Source organism: Penicillium verhagenii (assembly GCF_028828195.1).
Source record: "Penicillium verhagenii strain IBT 33310 chromosome Unknown utg000006l_segment0_segment0, whole genome shotgun sequence".
Classification (NCBI taxonomy): Eukaryota; Fungi; Ascomycota; class Eurotiomycetes; order Eurotiales; family Aspergillaceae; genus Penicillium; species Penicillium verhagenii.
In genome coordinates this window covers 759967-772663 of record NW_026643170.1, presented here as the reverse complement: position 1 = coordinate 772663, position 12697 = coordinate 759967, and the positions used below count along the sequence as shown (strand labels likewise).

General features: G+C 46.7%; 6 protein-coding genes across 6 annotated transcripts; 3 read left to right on the top strand and 3 right to left on the bottom strand.

Moving 5' to 3' along the window:
• Positions 1-1474: 1474 nt before the first annotated feature.
• On the top strand, positions 1475-3056 carry N7466_005698 (arrestin (or S-antigen), N-terminal domain protein; the record flags this gene model as incomplete). The annotated part of the gene is made up of 2 exons (XM_057165095.1): positions 1475-1676; positions 1747-3056. 2 exons carry the CDS (start codon positions 1475-1477, stop codon positions 3054-3056), a joined length of 1512 nt encoding a protein of 503 aa, XP_057020694.1.
• Positions 3057-3400: 344 nt separating this feature from the next.
• Positions 3401-4006, bottom strand: N7466_005697 (uncharacterized protein; the record flags this gene model as incomplete). The annotated part of the gene is made up of 1 exon (XM_057165094.1): positions 3401-4006. One exon carries the CDS (start codon positions 4004-4006, stop codon positions 3401-3403), a length of 606 nt encoding a protein of 201 aa, XP_057020693.1.
• A 1476-nt stretch (positions 4007-5482) lies between these two features.
• On the bottom strand, positions 5483-5755 carry N7466_005696 (uncharacterized protein; the record flags this gene model as incomplete). The annotated part of the gene is made up of 1 exon (XM_057165093.1): positions 5483-5755. The coding sequence occupies one exon, from the start codon at positions 5753-5755 to the stop codon at positions 5483-5485; it is 273 nt and encodes a 90-aa protein (XP_057020692.1).
• Positions 5756-7150: 1395 nt separating this feature from the next.
• Positions 7151-7426, top strand: N7466_005695 (uncharacterized protein; the record flags this gene model as incomplete). The annotated part of the gene is made up of 1 exon (XM_057165092.1): positions 7151-7426. One exon carries the CDS (start codon positions 7151-7153, stop codon positions 7424-7426), a length of 276 nt encoding a protein of 91 aa, XP_057020691.1.
• A 2148-nt stretch (positions 7427-9574) lies between these two features.
• N7466_005694 (uncharacterized protein) lies at positions 9575-9856 on the bottom strand (the record flags this gene model as incomplete). The annotated part of the gene is made up of 1 exon (XM_057165091.1): positions 9575-9856. One exon carries the CDS (start codon positions 9854-9856, stop codon positions 9575-9577), a length of 282 nt encoding a protein of 93 aa, XP_057020690.1.
• Positions 9857-10726: 870 nt separating this feature from the next.
• N7466_005693 (uncharacterized protein) lies at positions 10727-11660 on the top strand (the record flags this gene model as incomplete). The annotated part of the gene is made up of 2 exons (XM_057165090.1): positions 10727-11374; positions 11442-11660. The coding sequence occupies 2 exons, from the start codon at positions 10727-10729 to the stop codon at positions 11658-11660; spliced, it is 867 nt and encodes a 288-aa protein (XP_057020689.1).
• Positions 11661-12697: the final 1037 nt, after the last annotated feature.

Sequence of the window (12697 nt, the reverse complement as noted above, 5' to 3'; positions counted from 1 at the left end):
TAGTAGTCTGTACTGTACACGCTAGCTCTGTCCTAGGGGTTGAAAGTTGAGACTGCCGTGCTCGACCACATACCTAATATCGCAAATGCAATATTATATATAGGCCGAAGCTTCGAGTGAGATATTAAACACGGATGGCATCTGACTTGAATGATTCAGCAGCTCAAGTCGCAACCATTTAGGGATTCCAGTCGAACCTTGGAAATCCATGTGATGGCTCAGGCAACTACTAATCTCAGACTTGAATTTAGCAGAGGTAACGAAGCGGAACCTTGGAAATAAACAAAGGAGAAAAGAGTTGAAGAGATGGGTTAATCATGACGACTTGGACGGTACTAAATACCATACATGTATCTATTGACTAGTTACTAGTTATTTGTTGGACAGTTAACAAGATGAGTCATGCGGATAAGCTTAACTATGGCAGCAGGACTCTTGATTCTTGAAACTGATAATTACTAATGTACTAACTAATTAATTAACTAACAGTACTAACTACTAGTCAAATCATTTCAAGTGTTTGCCAATCCCGTGTTTGGTCAGCAGGTCTTTCTTCCTTGATTAAACCGATTGGTCACATTCAAAGCCATGACGCCCTGCACACGACATCGGGGAATGTCAGAAGGGCCAAGTCGTCCCAAATGCAGGAGTGGAGCCCCCAAGGGCGTACATGTCGGCGTAAGGCGCTCTCCACCAGCTTCTAGGTCCACTTTGGACTTTTGATCCCGGTATCGCAGATTCCGTATACAAATGCCTAAACTTCAGAGATTCAGAGATTGGGGCTTTTGAAGCCGGGAGAAGAGTCCAGAGCTTAGGATACGAGTGGAAAACTGGCATCCATGGTAAAAAATAGAGTCCTCGTTTTCGTGTTTGATCGGCCAAAGGAAAAAACCCCGAACGTATACCTCTACGGGAATGTCAATCCAAGGGCGTGTGCATGGACCAGGATGCAGAAACCAATCATGCACGATTGGGTACGGTTGTTTTTTTGTTATTCTATGGATCCCCCCAAATTTCGCATTTAACCTATGGGGCTTTTTGTGGTGTTTCTCCCCATGTCTTCCCCCAAATGAGTCACGAACTAGAGATCGAAAGACTTTAAAAAATCAAGGGAAAAAAAGGACTTTGATTGGTAACTTTAAGAACTTTTGTCACGTATCTCTGACGCGACTTGATGCATTCCAGTATATAAAAGCGGGGGATCCCTCTGATGTCTGGAATTTATTACTGAAGCTGCTATTGTATACTTCCAAGCTTCTTGTGCGGTTATCCACGGCTCCACTTCCTATTTTTTTTTCGGAGCTAAGAGTATATGCTTGGGAAATTCATTACTGGAGAAAGTATTTTTTTCTACTCTTTCTCTACATTCTGCTGGAGAAGGTGACATTTCCATTCTACTTGCCTTAAGGGAGGAGGAAAAACAAACATTTGAAGTTCTTCCAAAGTTCCGCCCTTACTACCTTCCACCACAACAATGGCGACCTCTATTATCAGTCGTGGCTCGGACACGCTAGATGTTTTTGCTCGTCGCTCAACCCCAAAGATCGAAATTAATCTCCAAGGACAGAAGCCTGGTCTGGTCAATTCTTACACAACCGGAGATTATATCGAAGGCACCGCCAACATTACTGTTGACCAGGAGACGCGTTTCGATGAGATTGAAATCATTCTGCAAGGTGATTTCCTCCAGCTTTAAAGGATTCTCCTGGTTCGTATAGATAACTAACCCCTGTCATACGCATTCAGGAACATCCCATACAACAGTAGAGCGAGCCGCATGCCCTGGTCGTACAGGTTCGCAACAGATGTTCCTCAAGCTTCGTCAACCGATTGAAGATGCAGAATACCCAACCCCACGAATCATGGAAGCTGGCCACACATACTCCTTCTCCTTTACATTCGTCGTACCGAATCATTTGCTTCCACAAGTATGCTCGCATACAAAGCAGAATGATCACATCCACCGATCCCACACAATGCTCCCACCAACCTTGGGAGACCCAATGGCAGTGAGCGATGCAAAGACCCTCATAAATGACATGTCCCCGGAGATGAGCCAAATTTCATACATTGTCAGTGTCTCGGTATTAAAGAGGGCACCTCACCACAGCTCGAAGACATTGGCAAACGTAGCCAAAAAAGTTCGCATCATTCCTATCGTGGAGGAAGAACCCCCTCTCAACACGGTGGATCATACCAGCTATTGCACTCGCAAGGAAAAGACCGTGAAACGGGGGTTCCTGCGAGGAAAGCAGGGTCAGCTGGTTGCTTCGGGCTTACAACCCAAGCCGATCGCATTACTTCCTCCAAGCTGCGAGACACATGATACGGTCAGCACAGTGGCAAAGGTGCAGCTGAGATTTGATCCAGTGGGAGATGAACAACCTCCACGACTAGGTTCGATGACTACCAAGATCAGAGCCAGCACATTCTACAGCGCCAACCCCTGGGAAGACTTTCCCTGTCAATCAGGTACATCTGTGTCGCAGGTCGGCCAGGGTCTGTATACCGACTCTATCCCTCTATCAAACATGTGCGTGGCTTCAGCAAAGTGGGAAAAACACTCCATCCATGATCGTCGTGATTCAGTGAACTCGACCTCCTCGACCTCCTCGGACTCTTCCGATGACTCAACTGGCCCCTCTGCATCCTTCACTGGTGATACCTTCTACACTGCCTCCCTGGTAATTCCAGTATCGCTCCCAAAATCAAAGACATTCGTGCCCACTTTCCACTCTTGTCTGATGTCTCGCACCTACTCGCTCGATTGGTCTTTGTCTTATCACACCCCAGGAGCCAACGTTATGACCCCATCTATCTCCCTTCGACTCCCAATTCAAGTGACCACGCAGCCTAGATTCGCCGAACCAACCAAGTCAGATCTAGGTCTCGTTGTTACACAGGAAGAACTAAATGAATTCTTCCACCCACGATCTACAAGCCCACGATCTCTGGGCTTAGCTTCTACAGACTCGACTGTGGATTTAACGGCTCCGCCTGAATATTCAGAAGCCATGTCTCGACCACGCCGGCGCAGGGTTCCAGCCACCCAGTAATTTGGTTGCCGGTCTCATATCTTTCTTCTTCTTCTATTGTCGCATCAATACCCTTATTGTTGTCATTGTTTTTGCCTGGCTCTTCTAAAAAGTTATATTTTTTTCTGGTTTCTGCATGGCACTTACGACTGTTACGGACTTGTTTCCCATTTATGTTTGAATATACCCCTTTGATACTGGTTGATAATGAATGAAATCTAATTTACCTGCATGCTTACTACGTATTATTAACGAGATAACCTTGAGGTCAAGACCTTGCGAATAATTATTGCGTGACCTCACCTCCAGGGCCCGATCCCTCTTTGTCATCTTCCTTATTCCAACCTTGGAGCACTTGAGAGAGACTAAGATGTCTTAGCCTTGGGCCCATCTTCCAATTTCCTCTCGTGTTCCCGAATCCACGGTCCGTGCGGTGCATCGACTTCCATCTCCCTGAGCTTTTGTGCATTCTCCCGACGCTTGATCGGGATCTCCCTGCGCTCCACCTCCATATCCTCCAATAGCCATTTATCCTCAGCGACAAGGTCTTGCTTGCGGTGCAAGAGACCAATCTGCCGAATCAAATCCATCTCCCTGTCCCGCATACCTCGCTCCTCGTTTTCCCGAAACTCCTTTTGCTTGAGATATTTCAACTCTCTTTCACTGGAGTCGTTGAAAACGCCGCGATAGACCTTGGAAATAGAAACACAAACACTGAGAGCTTGGGTCCGCCCAGCGTGATGGAATCGTGACTCCAGAATCTCGAAGAGCTTATCCGTACCAATAGTACCCGTAATGGCTAGTTGAATGAAGACCAGTAGCAAGCCGGATCCGATGAATGCAATCAGTGATTCAATGAACGTGTCGAGCATGGCGACAATGACCAGGAAAAAAATTTCAACGTTACTCAATGCGAGCACTTCGAGTGATGGGCTGTCGAGCTGCCGCCATAACATGAATAGCAAGAGCATCGTTGAATGTTTTGCGAAGGATCACCTGGAGAGCTGATGCGAGAGACGAATGTAGATGTATGCGCAAGGGCTGGATAAACTTAAGACCCGCTTGTAAGTTGTGATGTACGCAATTAAGTGAACTGGAAGAAAGCAGTAGTCAGGACAATTTACATTGGAATTTGGGGGCCTTGGAAGTTGGCCCCCACTCAAGGATCTACGCGTAACACAATCATCTTATTCTAGGCCCGGTGTAAGGTGGCAGAACACGATGACTCAGCAAAACTGTATTTCAGCCTCATTGAGTCAAGTTGTTGAGTTTCGACCTTGAAAAAGATCGATACAGACTCAACGTGAAGGACTGGGATGTAATCGATCAAATATACAGATTCCTCTATTATACTAGTATATATTTACGTATGCTGGTCTTTCATCGATCACATGGCCGGTTTTTGGCCATTTTAGCCTTCTCATTGGAGGACTTGGATGGCTTCAAATGTTCTGAAGTTCTAACTTCTGATCAATTGGCTCAAATGCCATTTTTGGTCGGAGCTGATTGAATTGATCTTTGAACTGTATACTGACCTGAATTTTGATGGGGGTTATGACCGGGCATAAAGACTAAAGTAGCAGCTCCGGCGTAACTTAAGTTCGCTTAAGCTTACATATGTAGCTGCTCTTCCGCTTTGGATTTGGGGGCCTGTGAGTAGTCTAGAGGGGGTAGTGTTGCTGACTGAATGAGGAAGGCGGCGAATCTGGGTAGGATTGCCGGTTCTTGGTGTTCCTTCTTGCTGTTCTGAACTTCCCTTCTTCAAGCATCCATCACCCAAACTCATTATCTGACCCACATTAATTCCATCAAGTATTCCTTGTTTTTCATCTATACCATATTCGAGTCGATTCAGTAGCAGAATCATGCTTAAAACCCCATCAAATCTCACATGCAGAGTTCAGTCAGCACTTCTTTGGTTTTCTATAATCACTATACTGCCTTATATATAGCACTATACTTCGCGTAAATTAAGCCCTTCAAATGTTCCCTTCAATGTTACTCCTTCCCGCTCACCTTCCCACTCTCCCTATTACTCTCCCTATCGCTCTCCCTCCCTGTCGGATGAAGAGGTCATCAATAACAGCGATGTATTTCTAACCAATACTAAGCTAAGGTGACTCTGAACAAGTGTCTACTCACGCGTGACCTCACATGTGTCATGTGAGGTGGGGGACGCGACAATCCCCGCAACAAAGATCTCGGCATCCTCGTCGAGAGCAAACATGATGGCAGAGCTCAATAGAATTCACGAAAGGAAATACATTGGTACAGAGAGTAAGTCATACGAAAACAAAATGCTGATACATAACCCATGGCGCGTGATAGGAATCAGCACATTTCCAGATTCCAGAACCGATCATCTTCGATGTTATCGTCCGCAGCGATCTCGTCAGGCATATGCGTGGGGGAAACGGGTTACGCTTCGGGGGCAGCGATGAGTTCTCTCAACGGTGTGTTGTGTTCCGGCGGACCCAGACGAAGTGACGGGGGTTCGTAATACAAGAACGCAACAGCAGATCCGAAGTTGGCATACTGGGAATTTGGAACCGAACGAGCCAATGCTGAGCGATCGCCGCAGCGCGAGGGTTCTCCAAGGCTCGTTTGCGCACTTCGCGCCATCCGGCATCGAACTGTTTCGAGAGCAATGCGAATTCAGACTGCAATGAACCAGAGAGAATCTCCTGCCGCAAGTCTTCATCACGCTCAGGGGTGTCCATGGCTGTACTAAGGAAACGAGAGCGCATAGCGCTACATTTGCGTGGCACTCGAACCAGATCTTCGTCGTCTACAGAGGCAGTGCGTGCAGTGACCTCATATGTTAGCGCGGCCTCGATATCGAAATCGATAGTCCATGACTCTAGTGTCCAGGCTTGAGTAGTTCGCGACACTCCCGCTCACCTCCCGCTCGCCCTCCCGCCCCCCTTCCCGCTCTCCCTCCCACTCGACGAACCTGCCGCCCGCAAAAAGGACACGACTGGAGCCAGTTGAGCCTGGGACGGTCAAGGTGAAAGGGGAAAGGGCCCCAAAGCACAAGCAGGACCTACACGACACGGTTCCGGGAGTTTGATCCCGGGTTCAAATCGCAGAAGCGGCCAAGATAGCACGTTCAGCTGGGCAAGTCGAACATTTAATCACGAATGTTCAACAATTGGAAGAGGCGCAAATCAACCTGTCACAGGCATTCCGGAATCCGGGCACAGTCGCGGAAAATGGAAGGATTTGTTGGCGCAATCAACCAAATGAAAAAGATGTTGGACCAGCGAGATGCCGAGCAATCGGTCGATGAACCCGGGACTGATGATCCAAAACAATGCGACTAGAACATATTGCACTTTGACAAATTTGTGCGCGAGGGCCCGCCACAAATTTCCACGACTCGGGCCCGCCGCCCCTGTAGCGGTGACGAAGACGGGACATCAAATTGAACTGGATTGAAGGAGGACGAACAAATTGACATTGACACGGAGGATCCAGTTTTCACGGGTGGAAGGAATTGATCAGATGAATTATTTGTAAAACAACATGGCTATTTCTGGTTGGGGGCCCAGCTTTGGGCGACACGGGAGCACGGGTTACGGCGGGCGATACCCGCCACCCCTCTGCTATAACCCAATTTGGATTTCTAGCTTTACCGCCCCAGGTGCCTGTTTCTTGCCTGTATTGTATTTATTATGTATAGGAATATCTTAAGGAATTTCATCTAAATATGGGTTACTTTTAGAATAGACTTGAGAAGAGACTTGAGAAGAGACTTAAGAAGAAACTTGAGAAGAGACTTAAGAGTAGACTTGAGAAGGGACTTGAGAATGGATTATACGACTAGGATCTCCGCATTACCATTTCATCATAACAATGGTAGCACGTCCGGACGGTTAGATTCCTTGTCCAAAAGGAATTTTTTCCCGTTCCGGGTCCTGTGTGTTGATGAGGCTATTGCCGTGCTACTGGAATATCGACTACAGAAAGAGATCGTGCCAGAGAAATGAGCTTCGGGTGATTATACTACTGATGCCTTCAAACTCTTCATCGTGCATGCTGCGTCATCATCGAAAGATTCGGCCTTGTTCATGTGCATTGGGTGTGTCCTTAGTTTGCGTCGCTCACTCACGAAAATGGTAGCGGAAAGCGGTTTGAAAGGCCGCGAGTTGCTCGTTTCCTTTGAGAACGGTTCCCTTACCTCCGTCATATATGCTTATGTTAAGGAATATAACATAGTAAGGAATTTCACAAAAGCCCGAGTCTATTCGAGCACCGGCGTATCACTTATGGCTCACGAAATACTCTACCAGCAACGAGTCCCCGACATTGACTTCACTCCTGTTCTCAACGGCATTGTCGGCGATGCGGATATATTCTGCCCGTCTAAGCATGAAACTCTATGGCTGTAATTGGGCCTCGGCAATATTGAGGAAATTGACGACGACGATAACAAGGAGAATGAAGACAACGAGAGTGTCGAGGCCAACGAGGAAGACGATTCGGACTCTGAGTGGATCAATCCCTTTGACTAGGACACGTATTATGTTACTCGTTATAGGTTTTACTTTGCCTTTTGAGACTGCCTCTTTCTGAAATCTTGACTCTTGTATTTGTTTTACACGGGTCGAGGACGACGGTGTCTTCGATGGGGGGGACTGTCACATGAGCCCCCATTAGGTCACCTGATCAGCTCGACAGGATTAGAAGTCTTAGAAATGCATGCCCATTACTTAGTACTAACCAACGGGGTTATGTAATGATAGTATTTTCTAGTATCGTGTGGGCAGGGAACTTCTTTCTCTCTTCCCCTTTGCATCCCCAATATTATCCGTTTTCATTGCCAGTTCGTTTCTTGGTCCAGTTTTCTCTCGAGACTAATTGTCCCGAGTTGTTTGTTTGTGTGTGCGTGTGTTTGGTTTCTCTCAAGTTTCCCTACTACTCTTCCTCCCGCTCACCTTCTCGTTCACCTTCCCGCTCACCCTTCCGATCACCTTCCCGCTCCCCTTCCCGCTCCACTTCCCACTCGCCCTCCCACACTCTCTCCCGCTCGCCCTCCCGCTCGCCTTCTAAAACCACTTATCCTATTTCCAATGTGCCAAGAGAAGAAGAGGTTAGGCTAACTAGTAATGATTCTTCTTTTTCAAACCGGAGAAATTCTCCAGAGCCAGTAAAAAAGAGAAAAAAAGCGCTCTAAGAGGTCCGTCACTACCTGAGATGCAGTTAGCCATACTAACTATAATAGATTGAATTCCATTGTATGTTGAATCCCTGCGCTCCCTTACATGTTGAATTCTTGAACTCCATCAATTGATTATATACAGTACAACGCCGCATTAAATGTTGAATCCTTGAACTCCATTATACGTAGAATCGATGCACTTCCTTTATGTTAAATCCTCGAACTCCATTATACGTTCAATGTTGAATCCTTCAACTCCATTATACATGGAATCCCTGTATTTCCGTTTTTAGAATCCTTAAACTCCATTCAATGTTATACGTTGAATTCCTCAACTCCATTATATACAGAATTGATCGCTGCACTTCATATTAAATCCCTGAACTCTATTATACGTGGAATCCCTGCACTCAATCAAGGTTCCTTGTATAAACCCTCGCTTCGCTCGGAAGCAAGCGCCCGAGCGAAGCGAGGGTTTCAAGCTTGTAAATAGTCAATTGATGATTTTTACAAACGAAAATTTTAAGCACCTTCAAAGGGGAGATATGTATGCACAGACCACCTTGCTCTAAGATCTTGGAAGCCTTGGGTGCGGTCACCGGTGCGTAGTATGTATATACGCCTCTGGAATGAATCAAGACTTTTGGAAAATGACGAGTACCGGAGAGAGCATGGCTATTCAATCAATCACTACCTATTGGAAATGAAGAGCTGATACTCGTTTAGAGAATATGTACATACAGTCAATACTTGGAACGAGTAGTGCAGAAATCTGCTAGGACTTCCAGATCAATACCGTAATAGTTCAATGTTACCTACGCAAAGACCAATCCATGTTGATGGAAAATTGGATATCTTAATGAAGCTAAGAGAGACAGCTAGGCACCCGAAGTTTCACCGGACATTCAGAGAATGGGTTGATTGATTGATTGATGTTGATTTACGCCCCGGGGGCCACATACGAACCCTGAGTTCTGACACCTCCCTTGGTGTAATTATAAGTACCAATTCCAGGGTTACATACAGGTATTGCACAGAAAGCAGTGCATGTTCATGTTGTGTATGATGCCATCCGACAAGAGATCAATGGCCAATGGGCGTTTATGAAATGTGGAATAAGGAGCACCCAACGGGGATATAGGGATCGCATAAGATGGAGAGAAAAAGCACAAGAAAAAAGATAGGAGAGCGTGTGCTCGCGAGGGAAAATGAAGGGCGGTAGGGGCTACCTTGTGCCCATGCCGACGTAAAATGACGTGCACTACACAGTTGTTGTAAAGTCCCCGAGTTCAAGACCACAGAGAACACTCAGGGCTTTCAGCCGCCACGATGAAGAGGCTAAGCGTCTGTACTCTGAACAGCTCTCCATCAACCTCCATCAACCTTCACGCTTTGTCGAAGATGGCAATGTGCCCTGGACACCTAATCCTGCCACACGAGCAGGTGGACCCAGCATCATCAAGACCTTATCGACGGTGATACCCTTCAAAGTCGCCATGGATCTCATGAGATCAAACTCGAGGGCTGCTTTGACCTTATACTGAGCGCACCAATTGTAATACCGCTGGAGGGGTTTGGCAGAGGCAGAAAGCCCCCATTCCCGCCAAGATGCCTTCCAAAGCTGGCTGAAGATCAAGCAGACGCCGCTGACTCTTGGCATGGACGTCCAGTCGTGGTATGCTCTTTTGCATCAATCGGCCATCAATCAGGTCCTGGACTCGAGAGAATGTCAGAAAAAATCGACCATATCGTATAATATTCAATCCCGGAGCTCAATCACTTTACCCAGATGCGACAAATGTCATTTTGCATCGGTTTTGAAGGAGCTTTCATGGGTTTTGCTCTCCCCATGTCATCAGCCTTTTTCATATCCTTGTAACGGCAAGGTTGAAACATTTGAACAAGGTAGTTCTAGCAGATCCCCAAGTCTGGAGAGCGAGATGTACAGATGAAGATAACCTGCTCGATTGCTGTTGATTTAATTGAGCTTGCGTTTCAGGTACACACCCTTCGAGTCGATTTCGCCCAGTAAGATCTGTCGATTTGTCGTTGGGAAAAAGTTGCGCATGTCGCGGCCTAAAATCAAGCAGAAGCAAGACTGTTCTCTTTGTATAGTACGAGATGTTTCGAGTCGATTTCGGCCAATGACGCTTGTCGATTTGTCGTTGGGACCCGCTACGTGCTATTCTCAAATTCTATAATACCCACGCTCTTCTTCCTGTTTACGATCATTCTTCTTTCTTTCTCATCTCTCTGCGCTTCTGCTCTTGCTTCCTCGAGTCGCTTCTTGCCTTTACGCTACTCTGCCACGCTTCTTTGAAGATCCCTTTTTAACACTTCTGTGCCAATTCTTCACTGTCTCTGTGTTCAAGTTTCTGCTTTGCGCCTCTTCACAGATCTTTTGTTAAAGTTTTTGTGACAATTACTCACTACTATCTCTGCGTCTACGCCTCTTCGAGTTACGCTTTCTTTCCAAGTTTCTGCTCTTTGCCTCCTCACCACCGTTTTCCAAAGTTTTCCAAACGGCGCTATGGCAAGCACAGCCCCCCTTACCGCAGCCCAGAAGGTTATGACTTCAAACCATCTGATCACTCAAATTCTCATTCAGCATGATAAGCTGAACGATGTGGATTCCGACGACTTGAGCTACCGCCCCTCGAGTTCCAGCTCTTCGAGTTCCAGCTCCTCGAGTTCCTGCTCCTCGAGCTCTGAAGACGAAGATGATGAGCCTTCTCGCTCGCAGATGTTGCTTAACTATGCTCGTATCAACCGGACATGGTTCTATGAATCAATGTCTCGGCTTTGGGCTCATGGAACGGCAACAAAGTCCGTCGACCTCAAGCGAGCTTTACGAAAAATCAGTCGGGCTAGACGGCAGCTCTATGCCGACCTCATTCAAAGCGGCTGCCTATGGAGTCCAGTCAGAGCCAACCACCAGCTGAACAACCGGTTCTATCGGGGAATTCAGTTCCCGAAGCTCCGCCACGTGGTAATTCTGATCAAACAGGAGATAAGACATGGCTTCCAGATGCCACTTATCAATGCGCCGCTCCTGGAAGCGCTCTACATCCGGCTGGGGGTGATGACCCAGCCACCACAAGCCGTCAGCTTCACCCCCGTGGCGAGAGCTGGCAACTTTCAGTCACGGGTGGCGATCCTGCTTGCTGCCCATATTCAGGTATGTTACAGATGTCTTAACTATTACGCAAGCACAGAAACTAACATGATTCGTGTGATTTGAACAGAGAGCGCAGCAGAGCTGTCGGCTGGTGGTGATCGGAGATGAGCTGCGGGTGAAAGACTCCATCCGCGCAAGGTGGGAGGTCAGTCTCCCTGGGACCAAGCTCGCTCGTGGGCCCCTTTACAGCGACGAGGAGGGTGAGCTCCTCAAGGACTGGATCGACCGGCTCATCTCCGGGCAGGATGTGGAGCGGGAGGACGGGGAGGAGGAGGAGGAGGTGTGAGGCCCCGGGTCGGGGTGATAATGGATGTGTATTCTTACTCATGTATATTAATTTATGTAGTATTATTACAAAAATAACATTATTATTGTTATTTGTAACATGTTTATACCTGGCTTCAAATATTATTATGCATATCACCTCATGCACTTAAAACAAACAACATGCAGTTGACCTGTGATGAGCTTCAACTTACAGCTATCTACACTGTAGTGCATCTGAAAAGATAGTCAAATATATGAGAATGTAGCAGCATCACTAATAATTTGCTAAATATTCCCATCACTTTATTGAAGTTTAGCTCCATCTAGTGATTGCTCAGCTGAAGACGACTCGGGAAGTTACTGAGTTTACTCAGGGACTCTATATCTCTTATACTGTACATGTTTTTTGAATATAGAATTGAAATAAAAGTCAAAAGCAAAAGCTGCGAAAGCCTCTTCCTGTAGTTCTGTTTATTCTCATTTATGAAAAGCAAGGATACTATGCAGCCTGGACCACAGCTTCATCATATTTCGTCCTATGCATCTTCAGTCACAATTTCAATTGTATGAATTTTTTGCCTGAAAGAAATAATACACTAAGGACCGCAACTTATCTTTCTTGTACATTTTCTTTGTAGAGCATGGATGAGCTAGGGCAGGTTATCCACGTGACCCCACGTGACCCCACGTGATCGAGATTCGAGGCCCGAGCCTCGAGTCTCGAGTCTCAAGTCTCAAGACTCTCAACTGCCCCGTGTCAGTCATACGAACCTTGAAAGTACCAATTACAAGGAAATCCTTTTTTACACAGTAAGAAGTGGCATGTCTGACAACTTTGGAATTATTTGGTTCAAATTAGCATCTGGAATCCCGGGTGATGATCCACCTGGTGGGCCTGTTCCGGAAAAGTGGATAACTGGACAGTGCTGTGGAGAGTCGAGACCTAACGGCGTAGTATGTGTGCATATGGGACGCTCAAGTCTCGATAACCCATAACCGCCAACTATCTTGGTCAACTGGTGGATCCATGTATGTGCATGTGAGTGGATATAAGTC